The following is a 16,274-nucleotide window of genomic DNA, read 5'->3' on the forward strand; positions in this document are numbered from 1 at the left end:
GAACTATTTTGTTCAGTGAGCTTTTGAGCCTTCTTTTCCATTTGGCTAATTCTGCTTTTTAGAGCCTCCTTCTCCTCACTAGTTTTTTGGACCTCTTTTTCCAATTGAGTTAGCCTACTTTTAAAGGTGTTATTTTACTCAGCAACTTTTGGTTCTCCTTTAGCAAGCTGCTGACTCGCTATTCAAGCTCTTCTATGACCTGGGTGCGTTTCATATTCATTTTGGAGGTACTGGAGGGGAAAGCCTTGACTTCCTCTGACAGTATACCTTGTTCTTCTTCATCTGAAAGGATGGAAGGAGATACCTGTTCACCAAGAAAGTAACCTTCTATGGTCTTATTTTTTTCCCTTTTGGGTGCATTTTCCTAGCTAATTATTTGACTTCTGAATGCTTTGTCAAGAGGAGGGTCCTAGTGCTCCTCCTCCCCTCAGTATCATGCTCAAGGATGAGATTCAGATCAGCTGCTCAATTTCCCCAAGAGCTTTGGGAGAAGGCAGGACTCAGTTCCTGCAGAAGTTTTAACCTGAGCTGCCTGGACAATGGACCCAGGCTGCTTCTGCGGCCATCATAGCCACCTGGAAGCCCACTGCTGCTGCTGCTGCTGGGGCTGCCACCGCCTCTGCCACTGCCTGAGACCAGTGCTGGGGGGGACTTACTCCCCTCTGGCCCAGCTGGGAAAGCCCTCCCACACTGACCTTTAGAGCTTTCATTGTCGCTTGTGAGTTGAGGGATCTGGGACCCTCCCTGCTGGGAATTCTGCCCCAGAGGTCTGTTCAGGTCCTGTTTCTCCAGGTGCTGCACTGCCAGGGCTGGGCTCCACTCTGCTCAGCATCCTGTGAGATAGACCTTTTCTGTCAGCCTTCCAGATTACCTTTGGCTGGAAACCTCTTTCACTCTGTTGTTCATGGCTTCTGCTGCTCTAGAATTTATTGAGACTCATTTTTTACAGGTTTTTTTTGTGAGCTGTGGGGGAAGTGCTAGAGTATATGCATCTTTCTAATCTGCATCTTGGCTCTGCCCAACAATCAGTCACCTTTTTAAAACAAATCTAAAAATGAGGAAACAAAAATATAGACTTTTAAAAAATTTTAAAAATTCATTTTCATTTTATTTCTATTTCCCTGGCATTTTTTTCTGCTCCCCATTTAGCAAGCAAGAAAAACAAAATCCATTACCAATATGTACAATCAAACAAAACAAATTCCCAAATTAGCCATGTCCGTGTTTCAATCTTCATTCTGACTCTTTATCTGGAGGTAGAAAGTAAAAATATAGCTTTTCTAAGAGTTTCTTTCCCTTCCTTTTACTCAACAATGCATTTAGCATTTAGCTTTCCTGAGAATGAACTAAAACCCAACTAGGAAAGGAAAGATGACTGCATTGCTCTCAGGGTATATGATACTGTTAATGCAAGTCTTCTAGGTGAGAAAGGACACATGGCCAACAGGTTAGAAATCCCACTTAGCTTATGAGGGACAAAAAGATGGCAACATTCCACCTACCACCAATACATTCGATCACCTCATAAATATTTATTGAACACCTTCTATGAATAAGAACACTGTGCCTAAGGCTAGGGGAGATAACAAAATCAATGAATATGGTCCATGCCTTCATGGGATGGTATCTAGACTGGGATAAGAAGAATTAGGTCTTCTGATATTGTAATAAAGCATTTATTAAGTGCTTAGTGTTTGCAAAGCACTGTTCTAAGTGCCAGGGATACAAACAGAAAAGTAAGACAGGCCTTATTCTGAGAGTTTGGATTCCAGTGGTGAGAGAAAACAAATAGTGTTTCAGCTACAAATCAAATGGGAAAGTCTCATGGTCCTTTGGTACAGTGACAAAGCAGATATCAGTGTAACCTCTTTAATGACGTTCCCTGATCAAATGCCAGTTTCTGATGTTGAGTCATTTGACAGTGCCAAGCACTTTGGTGGTAAGGACTTTCTTTTTTAGGTCTTCGGTAGCTATGGCTGTACTATCTGTAAGAGCAATTATGCAGCTCCATGGGTCCCTTCCCAGAAGTGTGGCTGAAGCATTGCTCTTCCCAAGGCTCTTGGGCTCAGTGTGCTGAACTGTCTCCATCAGGGTTTGAAGGGAGATAGTGGTCAAGGTAATGGTGCTAGTTTGACTTGCCTGATACATGCTACCTACTTTCTGTCCCTCAGGGTCTTCCTTCTTTGGCTAGATTGACTTACCTGACTCGTGTTAGTTGACAGTTGGTGTGGATGACTGTTCATCTCCCCCCCAACCTATTTTCCATAGGAGTTGTTTCTTCATATGATAGCTGGGAGGGTTGGGATAGAAACAGAAACTGTAGTCTAGGGGGTACTGCCATTCCCAGGGGTTCTGTGCCTTTCTGTTTGTTGATAATGGGGAAAGTGGGCCTCCTTCCCACAACTATTTGTCAATAAATCATTGAACATTTATTAAGTGGCTACTATGTGCCAGGCAAAACTGGAAGCAGGTATGATTGTTTAGGGAACACTGCTATTCCCAAGAGTCTTGGTCTCAGGATGCTGGGATATCTCCATATCTCCATCAGGGTTTGAGGAGAGATGGGGATCTAGGTTGTGGTAATTAATGTTTAACTTTCCTGGCATATATTTCCTCCTGTCTCTCCCAGAAATTATCTCTGGTTCGCTAGGCTAGCTGCCCTACAATATTCTGACTCTTTTTACTACATGACATCTTTAATTAATTCATCCCTGACATGACTAGCCTTTTGTCCACTTTTTTTTAAATCATTATTTTATTTGTTTTCAGTGTTCTACAATCACTTTCATTTATCTTAGATTTTTTTCCCCTCCCTTCCCCCTACTTGCCCACTCCTTCCCCGAGGTGGCATACAATTTTATATAGTTTCTAGACATACATCCCCACTAAATACATTTTCACCTTAGTCGTGTTGCATAGAAGAATTAAAATAAATGGAAGAAATCATAAAACAAACCAAAACATAATACAAAAGAAAATTATCTGCCTCATTCTGTGATCGAATTCCATAGTCCTTTCTCTGGATGTGGAAGACATTTTGCCCCAAGAGACCACTGGGAATTTTTTAAGTCCTTGCATTACAGTGAAATACTAAGTCTACCAGAAAAATTCCTCACACACTGTGGTTGCTGCTGTGTACAAAGTTCTCCTGGTTCTGCTACTTTCATTCAGCATCAGTTCATATAAGTCCTTCCAGGCCTCTCTGAAGTCTTCCTGTTCATCATTTCTTATAGCACAATAGTATTCCATTATATTCATATACCACAATTTGTTCAGCCATTCCCCAATTGATGGACATTCCCTTGATTTCCAGTTTTGGGCCACCACAAAGAGAGCTGCTATAAATATTTTTGTACATGTGGGACCCTTTCCCATTTTTATGCTCTCTTCGGGGTAGAATCCTAGAAGTGGTATTGCTGGGTCAAAGGGTATGCACATTTTTGTAGCCCTCTGGGCATAGTTCCAAATTGCTCTCCAGAATGGTTGGATCAGCTCATAGCTCCACCAACAATGAATTAGTGTTCCAACTCTCTCACATCTTCTCCAACATTTATCATCTTCCTGTTTTGTCATGTTAGCCAATCTGATAGGTATGATGTGGTATCTCAGAGTTGTTTTGATTTGTATCTCTCTAATCAATGGTGATTTAGAGCATTTTTTCATATGACTATAGATAGCTTTAATTTCTTCCTCTGAAAACTGCCTGTTCACATCCTTTGACCATTTATCAATTGGGAAATGACTTGTATTCTTGTACATTTGACTCAGTTCTCTATATATTTTAGAAATGAGGCCTTTATCACAGATACTAGTTGCAAAAACTCTTTCCCAGTTTTCTGCTTCCCTACTTATCTTGGTTGCATTGGGTTTGGTTGTGCAAAAACTTTTCAATCTAATGTAATCAAATTTATTCGTTTTGCAATTCATAATGTTTTCTATCTCTTGTTTAGTCAAAAATTCTTCCCTTCTCCAAAAATCTGATAAATATACTATTCCTTGTTCCACTAATTTGTTTATAGTATCAATCTTTATACCTAGATCATGTACCTATTTGGAATTTATTCTTGTATATGGTGTCAGGCATTGGTCTATGCCTAGTTTCTGCCACTCTGTTATCCACTTTTCCCAGAAATTTTTGTTGAACAGTGACTTCTTATCCTAGAAGCTGCGGTCCTTGGATTTATCAAACAGTAGATTGCTATATTCATTGACTACTGTGTCTTGAATAACTAACCTATTTCACTGGTCTACCCCTCTATTTCTTATCCAGTACCAAGTGGTTTTGATAATTGCTGCTTTATAATACAATTTGAGATCTGGTAGAGCTAGGCCAGCTTCCCTAACATTTCTTTTCATTAGTTCCCTTGATATTCTGAACCTTTTGTTCTTCCAGAAAAGTTTTGATATTATTTTTTATAGCTCTACAAAATAATTACCTGGTAGTTTGATTGGTATGGCATTGAATAAGAAAATTAATTTAAGTAGAATTGTCATTTTTATTATATTGGCTCAGCCTACCCACAAGCTACTGATGTTTTTCCACTTAACTTAGATCTGACTTCATTTGTGCAAAAAGTGTTTTGTAATTGTGTTCACATACTCCTTGGGTTTTTTTTGGCAGGTAGACTCCCAAATATTTTATAGTATCTACCCTAACTTTAAATGGGATTTCTCTTTCTATCTCTTGCTTTTGGGCTTTGTTACTAATATACAGAAATGCAGAAGATTTCTGTGGGTTTATTTTGTAACCTGCAACTTTGACAAAGTTGTTTATTATTTCAAGTAGTTTTTTACTTGATTCTCTGGGATTCTCTAAGTATATCATCATATCATCTGCAAAGAGTGGTAATTGAGCTTCTTCTTTGCCTATTCTAATTCCTTCGATTTCTTTTTCTTCTCTTATTGTTACAGCTAACATTTCTAGTGCCATATTGAATAATAGTGGTGATAATGGACATGCTTGTTTCACCCCTGATCTTATTGGAAATGCTTATCCCCATTGAATATAATGCTTGCTGAAGGTTTTAGGTAGATACTGCTTATTATTTTATGGAAAGTTCCATTTATTCCTCTGTTCTCCACTGTTTTCAATAGGAATGGGTGTTGTATTTTGTCAAAAGCTTTTTCTGCATCTGTTGAGATAATCATTTGGTTTCTGTTAGTTTCATTGTTGATATGATCAATAATGTTAGTAGTTTTCCTAATATTGAACCATCCCTGCATTCCTGGTATAAATCCTATCTGATCATAATTTATTATTCTCATGATAAGTTGCTGTATTCTTTTTGCTAAAAATCTTATTTAAAACATTTACATCTATATTCATTAGAGACATTGGTCTATAATTTTCTTTCTCTGTTTTGGCTCTTCTTGGTGTAGGTAACAAAACCATATTTATATCATAAAAAGAATTGGAAGAACTCCTTCTTCTCCAATTTTCCCAAATAGTCTATATAGTGTTGGAATTAAATATTCTTTAAATGTTTGATAGAATTCACTTGTAAATCCATCTGACCTTGGAGAGTTTTTCCTAGGGAGTTCATTGATGGCTTGTTCAATTTCTTTTTTACAATTTTGATGATTTTCCCCTGAACCCTTCTCTGATGCTCCTTTCTAACATCAAAGTGACCCTGGTTGCTTGAAGGCTGTGCCAGCAAGACCACTTGGAGCATATATGTTTAGTAATGATATTGCTTCGTTGTGTATGGGGCCTTTTAGCAGGATATAGTTTCCTTCCTTATCTCTTTTGATTAGGTCTATTTGTGCTTTTGCTTTGTCTGAGATTAGGATTGCTATCCCTGCTTCTTTTTTTTACATCAGATGAACCACAATTTATTCTGCTCCAACCTTTTACCTTTACCCAGTTTGTATCTCCCCATTTCAAATGTGTTTCTTGTAAACAACATATTGTTGGATTATGGTTTTTAATCCATTCTGCTTTCCATCTCCATCTTATGGGAGAGTACATCCCATTCACATTCACTGTTATGGTTACTACAGTGTTCTTACTGTTTTTACTATATGACATTTTTAATTAATTCATCCCTGATATGAGTAGCCCTTTGTCCACTTCTTAAGATCTAGTCAAAGGATCTTGCTTTTCATTTCGACCAGGAATCTGATCTGACTTTCCGATTGGCCAGTGGTCTTGTTATTTGGCAGCCAATGTGGGAGCACAGACAGCCTGAGGTCTCTGCCTTTACAGCTCTGGTGAAACCTATCCGGAACATCATTACAGGTGAGTAGTTTAGAATCCCAATAAGGCAGAGTGAATAAAGATTCTCTTAGGAATCTTTGCTTTTTTCTAGTATAATTATAAGGATAGTAGGATAATTTTCTCTTAATGAAGTGGTCATTAAAAAAAGGCTTTTGCAATCTTATGCAGAATCTATCAATCATTGTCTTCTTTATGACTGAGGTTTATCCCAAATGGGGATGAACTTTCTAGTGTTAATAGTCTCTTCTTGATAGAAAATTAAGCTGCTGAATCATTGATAAAACAAAGTTCTATAGTAGCAAACAGTGGAAATTCTAAAATAAATATTAAAACTGGCTATTGGGATGACCTCAGAATATTTTTTCATGAAAATATCTTTGTTTATTCTTCAGAGACATTTTTACAAAATATATCATATTCCTTTGTTTGGCTGTTGAAATGAAATTATGTAAGTGCCATCTAAATCCCCAATGCAGTTCCTCTGGAATTCTTTTCATCCTTATAGCCAAGAGAAGTTCTCCAATCAACAATCAGAGTCAAGCCTGTGAATCACCAAATCAAGGCACAGGACACTCAGAGGTAAGTTTATTTTTGCAATTTTGTTGATTTTCCCCTGAACCCTTCTCTGATCCTCCTTTCTAACATCAAAGTGACCCTAGTTCCTTGAAGGCTATGCCAGCAAGACACAAATGGGGAAGGTCCTAACCAAGCTAGAAAGGCTTCAAGGATAAGCTTAACAGTATCCTAGATGTCATCTAAGACTTAGTCTATCCAAGCTTAGAAAGGCTTATCATCTCTTCATCTAGAGGTGATTAAGTTTTGATTCATAAAAACTTGAGAAGAACACTTGCTAAAGAAAGAAGGGATCATAAGATTATAGATCTAGAACTGAAAAGGTTTTAAAGTTCCCTGGTTCATTCTTAAATTTTGGCAGAAATTTTGAGAGGAATCATTGTATAATGGTTAGAAGACCTGGGTCCAAATTCTGTATCACTCAAATCCTCTGTGCTTCAGTTTCTTTTTCTTTAAAATAATGCTCTTGCACTTGGTAGTCTCTAAGTTTCTTTCCAACTCTAAATCTCTGACTGTATGACCTCAGAGGTTATCTTGTCAGTTCCCTTTCTTTTACAGAAAAGGGGGGCAGCTAGGTAGTGCAGTGGATAGAGCACCAGTGCAGGAGTGAGGAGAACCTGAGTTCAAATCTCACCTCAGACACTTGACACTCACTAGCTATGTGACCTTGGGCAATTCACTTAACCCTAATTGCCTCATCCTGGGTCATCTCCAATCATCCTGATGAATATCTGGTCACTGGATTCAGATGGCTCTGGAGGAGAAGTGAGTCTGGTGACTTGCACAGCCCTCCGTCAGTCAAAACAAAGTCAAGTGCAAGTCATGTCATTATTTCTCTGATGGCCTGGTCTTCTTCCAGTGAATGACAAACACACACACACAGAAAAGGAAATGAGGTCAAGGAGCTTAAGTAACTTGCCTCAATTCATATTGGTAGTAAATGTCAAGTAAGATTTGAACTCAAGTTTTCGAATTTCAGAGCCTTTGGCAGAGGGAATACTTACACTAAGGACATTATATATTCTTGAATTACTGAGGTATTGATGATGATGAGAATAAAAGTAATACCTTGAATATCCTTAGAAGTTCTCTCAAAATGTTTCCTTATTTTCTTTATTCAAGCAATCAGTTTCAATTAAGTACTCAACTAGGTACTCAACATTGTGCTAGATGCTATGAAAGAATACAGAAAAATAGCATAAGGCAATCTAATCTATCTTCCAATAGTTTATAGTCTCCTTGGGCACTCAAGGTCTAACCAGTAGGTACTAGTTATAGCCAATAGGTAATTAAAATGTTGTCTGAATTTCTCTTTAAAGAAAGAAAACAATGAGATCAATATATTTTAGGAAGCACTATGGAGGGAATGAGAAGTGTGGTAGGCCTTGAAGAACAAGGAAACTTTGTGTAAATGGAATAGAGATGGAAGAACATTTTAGACAAGGGGAAAAAAGTGATCAAGGGACAGTAAAGACAATCTAAGTAGGATGGAAGTATGATTTGGGGAACTGTGAAGAATATGATTGAATTAGAGATATTGGAGCAAAGTTATACAAGGTACTGAAAACTATTCAAGGAGGATTTCTGGCCAAGAAGGCTACCTGAACTAGAGGCAGACCACTTAGCTCCCAAATTCTGAGTCCAGAAAAATCCTGAAGTTCACACCAGATCAAATAATGATTTTTTTTAAATCTAATGATAAAGTATAGTAGGAGATTTCTTCCATCTCTGAACTGTACAAAAATTATTCAGACTCCAAAGGCAATAGGAGGGAGGGCCACCATCAAGCCAACACCCATAAATGTATGTAACCTATAAGACTGACCTGAGAAAGTTCCTGGGTAAGGCCTTTAGACATCTCAAACAGTGCCATTGGATAGTGGTTAGTTTTGCATAACAGCCCTCAGATAAGAACAGCCCAGGCTCAGGACCCAGAGCACCCAACCACTTTCCTAAGATGTCAAAGAGGGCCCTGAATATCCAGCATGCTGACTCTCAAAAATCTGAGACCGAGGGGCAACCCAGGAAGTGATGGTCTGTTCAGGCACCCAAACATCCCAGGAAGAGCACAGAAGGGCCAGAGCCAGTTTCTGGCACAAAGCTCCAGCTGAGGAACTATAGCTGGAGAGATGGGTAAATCAAATAGCATACCAATCAATACAAAGGTGCACATCACCCAAAATATGGAGTAACTCTGTATCATACAAATAGACTCAAAGGCAAGGCTATACTGCAGCCAGCTCAAAAAAAAGTTCAGTGTGGGCATTTGCACCTTAGAAACTGACAAATGCTATATAAATGAGTGTGATTTATTGTTTTGTTGACTAGATTTAAGAAAGAGATGGAGAAAAACTTAATATAATGCACAGTAAACTTTAAAATGTGTTATATGAACTTTTGTGGGGTGTGGGATGGAGATCTGGTTAAATACTTACCAGGACAGTCCTGCAAGATAAAGATGCATTTTCCACAAAGACTAAGAATATGTGGAAGAAATGAAGGAAGGGATTTTTTAAAAAATGAAGTAGAAGTTCTGGAAGAAAGAATTAGAAAGGGAAAAAATACCTTGGAAAAGAAACTGGTAAATCTTACCCAAGCAGTAGAATCTTGGAAATTTAGAAAAGACCAAACGAAAGAGTTAGTCTATGCAATAGTGAGAAATATTAAAATGAAATCCAAAGATTGAAATAATAGAAGAAAATGGAAGCTATCTTAAATAAAAAAAAAAACCAATAGGCTTAGAAAATGGACTAAAGAGAAATAGTTTAAGAATTATTGGACTCCAAGGAAGCCATAACTTAAAGGAAAAAAAAAGGACCTAGACACTACAATTACAATAAATCAGAAATGAAAACTGTCTAAATCATTTAGAAGAAGGCAAAATGAAGTAGAAAAATATCACTAGTCACCTTATGAAGGAAATTCAAAGGGAAAATCCCAGGGATGTTCTAGTCAAAATTCAAAGCTCTCCTATCAAAGGAAAATACTGCAAGTATCCAGAGGGAAGCAGTTCGAATACCAAAGAACTAGAGTCAGTTATCATTATTGTCAGTGACTCACCACCAAAGCCCAAGAGACTGAAATCTTATGTTGTTGAAATAACCCTATCTGTGAGGAGACTGCTGAATGTGTAATTAGCCATGATGGTAAAGGTTAAATATCCCACCAGAAAGATGGATTGGGTCTTACCTTTGATGAATGACTCAATAGAGGGAACCTTGTCTTTCCAATGTAATGTACAGCTCCTGCTTTTGCATAGATGCTCTTATGCATCTATGCCTGTTTTCAACATCTTCTCTTTATATAATTCACCTGGTCTTTGTTTGATTAATTGTTTAGGAATTGCTCTTAATCTTCTAAGTACTGTATCATCTTGGCACATACTTGGAAAAGTTCCAACAGAAGATCTTTGGATGTTGCATTTATGCCGGAATTATTTTTTAATATATCAATCAGATTTGCTGATTTTTCTCTACCTCTTTTTCTTTTAAATAATTATCTAAGAGGAGGGGTGTGAGGGATATGGGGAGGGGGGATTTGTTTAAAATTGTATAATGGTTTTTAAAATTGAATAAAATGAGATAGCCATAAGAATTTATTTCAAAAGGCTTTTGTTTAAAAAACATCAAATTAAATTTTATTTTTAAAAAAGAAAAAGAAAACCCTTGGACAAGCATCATTAGTGGCTGAATATCCAGCCTGGCATATAATATGCAACAGATGGGGTATCTGAAGAACTGGATATTCTAAATTTCTACATATATTGCAATGATCAATTAAGAAAATACTTAATAAAAAGATTCCATGTATGTTAAGTACTAGATAATGCTAGAAGATAAATATGAAAAGAATTAATTTCTGTTGGTTTCTTCAACCCCACCAGAGTCTACAGGTAGTGGGTGAATCATTCCAGTCAGATTCCATCTCACCCAGGGCTACCATTTCTGGCTGCCATCGGGGAAATTCCTTTGATGGAAGTGTGTCCTCACAAGCATCCCTAGACAGAGGCCCTGCACATTCTAGGTAAGGAATTTTGATGCTGAAAATTATATATATCTGCATCTGTGTACACATGTATGCATGTATATATATGCATATATACACACATGCACATGTAGGTATATGTAAACACATGTGTATATATTTATACGTGAAATAATATATGCCACTCAAAGTATAAAAGGATAGATAATATATATGTGTATGTGTGTATAGTATGTATGTGTGTATATCACCAACACTGAATACTTTGATACTGCATTTTTTTTATTTCCTAGCAAAATAAAATCGGTAAATCATGAATTAGCTGACTCAAAATTTCACAACTCTGCTCCTTAGATACCATATTTATATATAACAAAACCTCATTTATTTGGGTGAATTGGGAGAAATGCCTGATTTAATGAAAACTTCCACTTGGAGAATATTATTAAAGAAATACGGTTCTATTATTTTCAATTAAATAAAAAGACTTCACATGAGGCTTAAAAAAGTGTTGCCTAGTGCGATAACTAAAAATGCGTTTATTATACCAATTACGTATAAATAGGTACTTTTAAACTGCTTGAAACTGTTCTTTTATAGAATTTAAATATTTTCTCTTTAATCTTGTTTATGAAACTAATTTGCCTAGCTAATACATTCATTTAAGTGAACATTAGTAAATTCTGGAAGTAGTATTATTTCATGGTTCAATTTAATTCAACTGATATTCATCTCCTCAGTACAGAGCCCTTTGCTAGGGTTGGAAAAACAAAGATGGGAAATGACACAGTCTTACTCTCAAATAATTTACAGTCTTTTATGACAAAGGGCATGTAGACAAACGGTAACATGATGACTGAATAGGAGAGGTCAGAGGGATGCCATTGCACCCCAGAGAATCTGCTTGTGCTATATTTCAAACCAACCATGGGCAAAGAGCTTCTAACAGTCAACGAATTGATCCTGGGCAGCTCTGTCTGCCTCACTGAAATCCAGTTCAGTTTCAAGTCAGGGCATTGCCCCTGTGATGCCATGGGTCCTCTTCAAGAGTGAAGGATGAACACCATTCCAGTAATATGTGTACAATAATTGGCATTATTTAGCAAAGATTAGCAGGCCCCTAGTACAGGGATGACTAGAGCCTTCCTTTCTAAAATCATTGTATGGTATGCAGTGGTTTACATGTTTTCTCTTCCATTAGAATGTCTTCCTTGAGTGCAGGAACTTCTTCTGTTTTTCTTTTTATCCCAGTGACTGGTTCATAGAAAGAGATTAATACATGATTGCTGATACACGAATGCTTACATGACAAAATAACAACAATAATAGCCATTAGCTAACATTTAGATAGCACTTACTATGTGCCAACTATTGTACTAAACACAAATATCATCTAATTTGATCCTCTCAGCAATCCTGGGAAGTAGAGCCTATTATTGAAACAAAGGCAAAGATTAAATGGCTTGTCCAGGGTCACACAGCTAATAAGTATCTGAGGCCAGATTTGAACTCAGGTCTTCCTGACCCCAGATCTAGCACTCTGTCCACTGTGCCACCTAACTACCTCTCCCTGTTTGATCTCCCGGATGCACTCACTTCTATTTTAATTACCTGGGCACATATCTTTTCTCCCTAGTAGACTGTAAATTCCCTGAGGGCAGAGACTATTTCTATCCCCAGCACCCTAATGCCCAACCACACAAATCACACTCTCACAGCTTGGGCAATTTTTGTCCATATCTTAACATAAACACATAATAGAAGTGCTACCCAATGAGCCAGAACCATTCGTTTGACTGGTTCATGAATATGAAAATAGTACTAAGGCTGTCTATATGTTAGCCTTCAGTCATGCTCCATGTCTCCTTCATCTGTTTTTCTTACAATACATGATCAAACCATTCTTCTTGCTACTTTTCCCACTCAAGCCATTTTGGACAAAATTGAAGTTTATCACAATATGTCCTTCCATTGACCTTTGGGTTATTTATAAAATTTTTATTTTTTCAAGGTGATGGTATTCCATGCAGCCATATGGAATCATCTAGATGTTAAAGGGAAGGGAATAAACATTAAGCACTACAAGATACTGTGCTAAGTCCTTTACAAATAATATCTCATTTGATCCTTATGACAGCTCAGTGAGGAAGATGCTATTATTAGCACCCATTTTATAGATGAGGGAACTGAAGCAAACAGAGATTGAGTCTACATTTAAATTTGAACTCAATTCTTCCTGACACCAGGCTCTGCACTCTATCCAATGTGCCAGCAGCAGTGGATAACAACAGGCTAGCTACCTGTTAAGCAAATAGGCCATCTAGCTACTGATCATGGGATCACTGAAAGTGTTATGCAATTTACCCAATGTGATCACCAAATCCCAGGGATAGATAATCAAATCTAGGAACTAGAGAAGGTCTCAGGGATCACCTCATTCAAACTGTACCTGAAGTAGAATCTCTGATGTAGTGTACCTATAAATTGTCATTCAACTCTTACTTGAGGACCTCCAGTAAGGGGAAAACCCACTGTCTCCCAAGGCAGTGTCCATTCATTTTTAGATAGCCTTGATGATTAGGAAGTTTTTTCTAACATCAAATTTAAATTCTTTTTCTTACACCATCTACTGGTTGTTTCTTCTCTTTGAGATTACACAAAATAAAGCATTCCCTTTTCCACATGATAGTCCTTCAGACACTGGAAGGCAAACTATCAAGTCCCCTCCCCCCAATCTTCTCTCCAGCTAAAACATTTCCCAGTTTCTTCAACTATTCCTGATTTATGTTATCTAAAGAACCTTGACACCTTCCCCATTGTTTCCTCTTAGTGAGCCATTTCAACTCTACACTATTGCCTCTTATCACCAACCTTGCCCTCCCTAGTTTAGTCCCGGATTACTCTCCCCCATTCACTGCCATTGATCTTATTCATATGTTGTGGAATGAAGCTGGAGAAAATCACAAAGCCATGCTGAATGGATCTATTACAGATTCATATTATAGAATCTCAGTTATATCCTCAAGGCAATCCATTTTCAGCTTCTTAATTTTCCCACTTACGACAGCAACTTTTCCAAGTATTTTCATCTCTCCTCAGCTGTGGGTCTTGCTTTATATTTCACTGGAAAGATTTGAGCCATTCACTAAGAATTCTCTTTTCTCCCTTCCTGATCATTTCACATCACCCATGTGCCTTCTGTCACTCTCTGCCTTCACTCATTTCTTACATAAAGAGATGACCTTTCTCCTTACTAAGGCTAACCCCTCTACATGCACAAGTGATCCCATTCCATGCCATCTTCTCTAGCAGATTAACATCTCTATCATGCATATTCTCACTTATTTTTACTTTGTCTCTGTCTACTGGCTACTTCCCCACTGCCTACAAACATGTCCAGGCCTCCTCCAACCTCCAAAAAACCTCTCTTGATCCATCTGTCCTTTTGTTCCATATCTCCTCCCCTTGTGGCTAAACTCCTAAGTTAGTCCATCTACAAGCCATGCCCTCACTTGCTTTCCAATCCTCATTCAACTTCATAATTTCAACCCAAGTAGGAAGGATCATTTCTTAATCTCTTATAATTTCACTGGCTTCCTCTTGCCCAATTCTGATTTTCAAAGAGTCATTTTATTCCTTAAGGTTCTGGATCTCCTTTTCCAATTGGTTGACTTTCTGTTCATAATCTTGTTTTTCTTGGATTGTTTTTATTTTTATTTTTCCATCAATCTCTCTCATTTGATTTTTAAGTCTTTTTTAAGTTCTTGAATTCTTTTTGGGCAGGTGACCATTTGACATTACTCTTTGGGGTAGAAGAGGGTTTCTTTGATTCAGTATCCTTGTCTGAAGATAGTAACTGTCTATAGTTGGACTCTTTCTCCTTTGTTTCTGCATTTTTTGGGGGAGGGGGATAATAGTTTAGTTTTTGTAATCATCTGTAGTCCTAGGCTATGGGGGATGGTGCCTCTGGCCTCATATCCTCCTTCAGTTCTTCCCTCTGATGGGAACCCAAACCAAGACCTCCAGCCTCCTGTAAACGTCCACAGCCAGTGGCATCCCTGTCCCAATGCTTCTGCACTCGCAGAGCATGTGCTGGTTCTTTCTCATTCCCACCACATCTACGTAGCATAGCTGGGTCTGGCCTTCCTGGTCAGCAGTTATCTTTCCCAACTTAGAAGTCCAACTCCCTTCACTGTCCCAGAGGTAAAATTTCCTGTAGTTGAGGCTGGGGCAGCTGCCCAACCCAGCTAACCCCAGAGCTTGTCACTTGTAAGAGGTCCCTAGCCTGGAGGTGTTGACTCTTCTTGGAGACAAACCTCATCCTGGGATTTTTCTTCAAATATTCTCCCTTTGTTCCAGAAGGACTCCTATTATCTCCCTACTCTTATTTATTTTCATTGCTATATGTTTGTCCTGAGGCACTATTTCATCTCTTTTGTGGAGGAAAATCTTAAGAGCTTGGAATTTTCTGACACCTTCCCAGAATCTTCTTCACTAGGACCCTATTCCTTTACTAATGGCAGATTGTTTTGATGATTACTGCTTTGTAGTATAGTTTGAGGTGGGTACTCATAGGCCAACATCCTTTACTTTTTCCCCCATTGATTGCCTCAGTATTCTTGACCTTTTATTTTTTCAGGTGAATTTTATTATTTTCTTTCCAGTTCTATAAAATAATTCTTTGATAGTTTGATTGGTGTGGCACTGAATAAGTAAATTAACTTAGATAATATTGTTATTTTTATTGTATTGGCTTGGCCTACTCATGAGCAATTAATATTGTTTATATCTGTCTCTGTTCATGTGAAAAGTAGGCTCCCAAGTATTTTATATTGTCTACAGTTATATTACATGTAATTTCTCTTTCTGTCTATTCTTGCTAGGTTTTATTTGTAACATACAGAAATGCTAATGATTTGTGTGACTTTATATCTTGCAACTTTAGTAAAGTTGTTAACTATTTTGAAGGTTTTTTTTGTTGACTCTGAGTTTCTTTAAGTATGCCATCGTATCATTTACAAAAGTAAGAGTTTTGTTTTCTTATTGCCTGTTAAAACTTCCTCCAATTTCTTGTCCTTGTTTTCTTGTTGTAGCTAGCATTTCTAGCACAACACTGAACAGTAGTGGTAATAAAGAACATTCCTGTTTTGGCCCTAATCTTGTTGGAAATGTTCCTAATTTTCCCCCAATGCAGATAATGCTTGCTTTTGGTTTTAGAGAGATACTACTTATCATTTTAAGAAAAGCTCCATTTATTACTATGCTTTCTAATGTTTTTAATAGGAATGAATAGTAATTTTTTTCAAAGACTTTTTCTGCATCTACTGATGTAGTCATATGTTATTTTGTTGCTGTTGATGTTATTGATATGGTCAGTTGTGCTTATAGTTTTCCTAATATTGAACCAACTATATGCTACTGCTATAAGTCCCACCTGTTCATAAGGTATGATCTTTGTGATACATTGTTGTAATCTCCTTCCTTCTTTCATTATGGAGAT

The 16,274-nt window shown here is 37.5% G+C and overlaps 1 protein-coding gene across 1 annotated transcript in view; it reads left to right on the forward strand.

Moving 5' to 3' along the window:
- The window catches only part of UNC80 (unc-80 homolog, NALCN channel complex subunit), a 232,237-nt gene that overhangs the window by 13,850 nt on the left and 202,113 nt on the right, over positions 1 to 16,274 (forward strand). Inside the window, exons 5-7 of the mRNA XM_072617462.1 lie at positions 6,115 to 6,238; positions 6,723 to 6,796; positions 10,674 to 10,813. Coding sequence (XP_072473563.1) covers positions 6,115 to 6,238; positions 6,723 to 6,796; positions 10,674 to 10,813 — 338 coding nt within the window. The remainder of the gene's footprint in view (positions 1 to 6,114; positions 6,239 to 6,722; positions 6,797 to 10,673; positions 10,814 to 16,274) is intronic.

Source organism: Notamacropus eugenii, chromosome 6 (genome assembly GCF_028372415.1).
Source record: "Notamacropus eugenii isolate mMacEug1 chromosome 6, mMacEug1.pri_v2, whole genome shotgun sequence".
NCBI lineage: Eukaryota > Metazoa > Chordata > Mammalia > Diprotodontia > Macropodidae > Notamacropus > Notamacropus eugenii.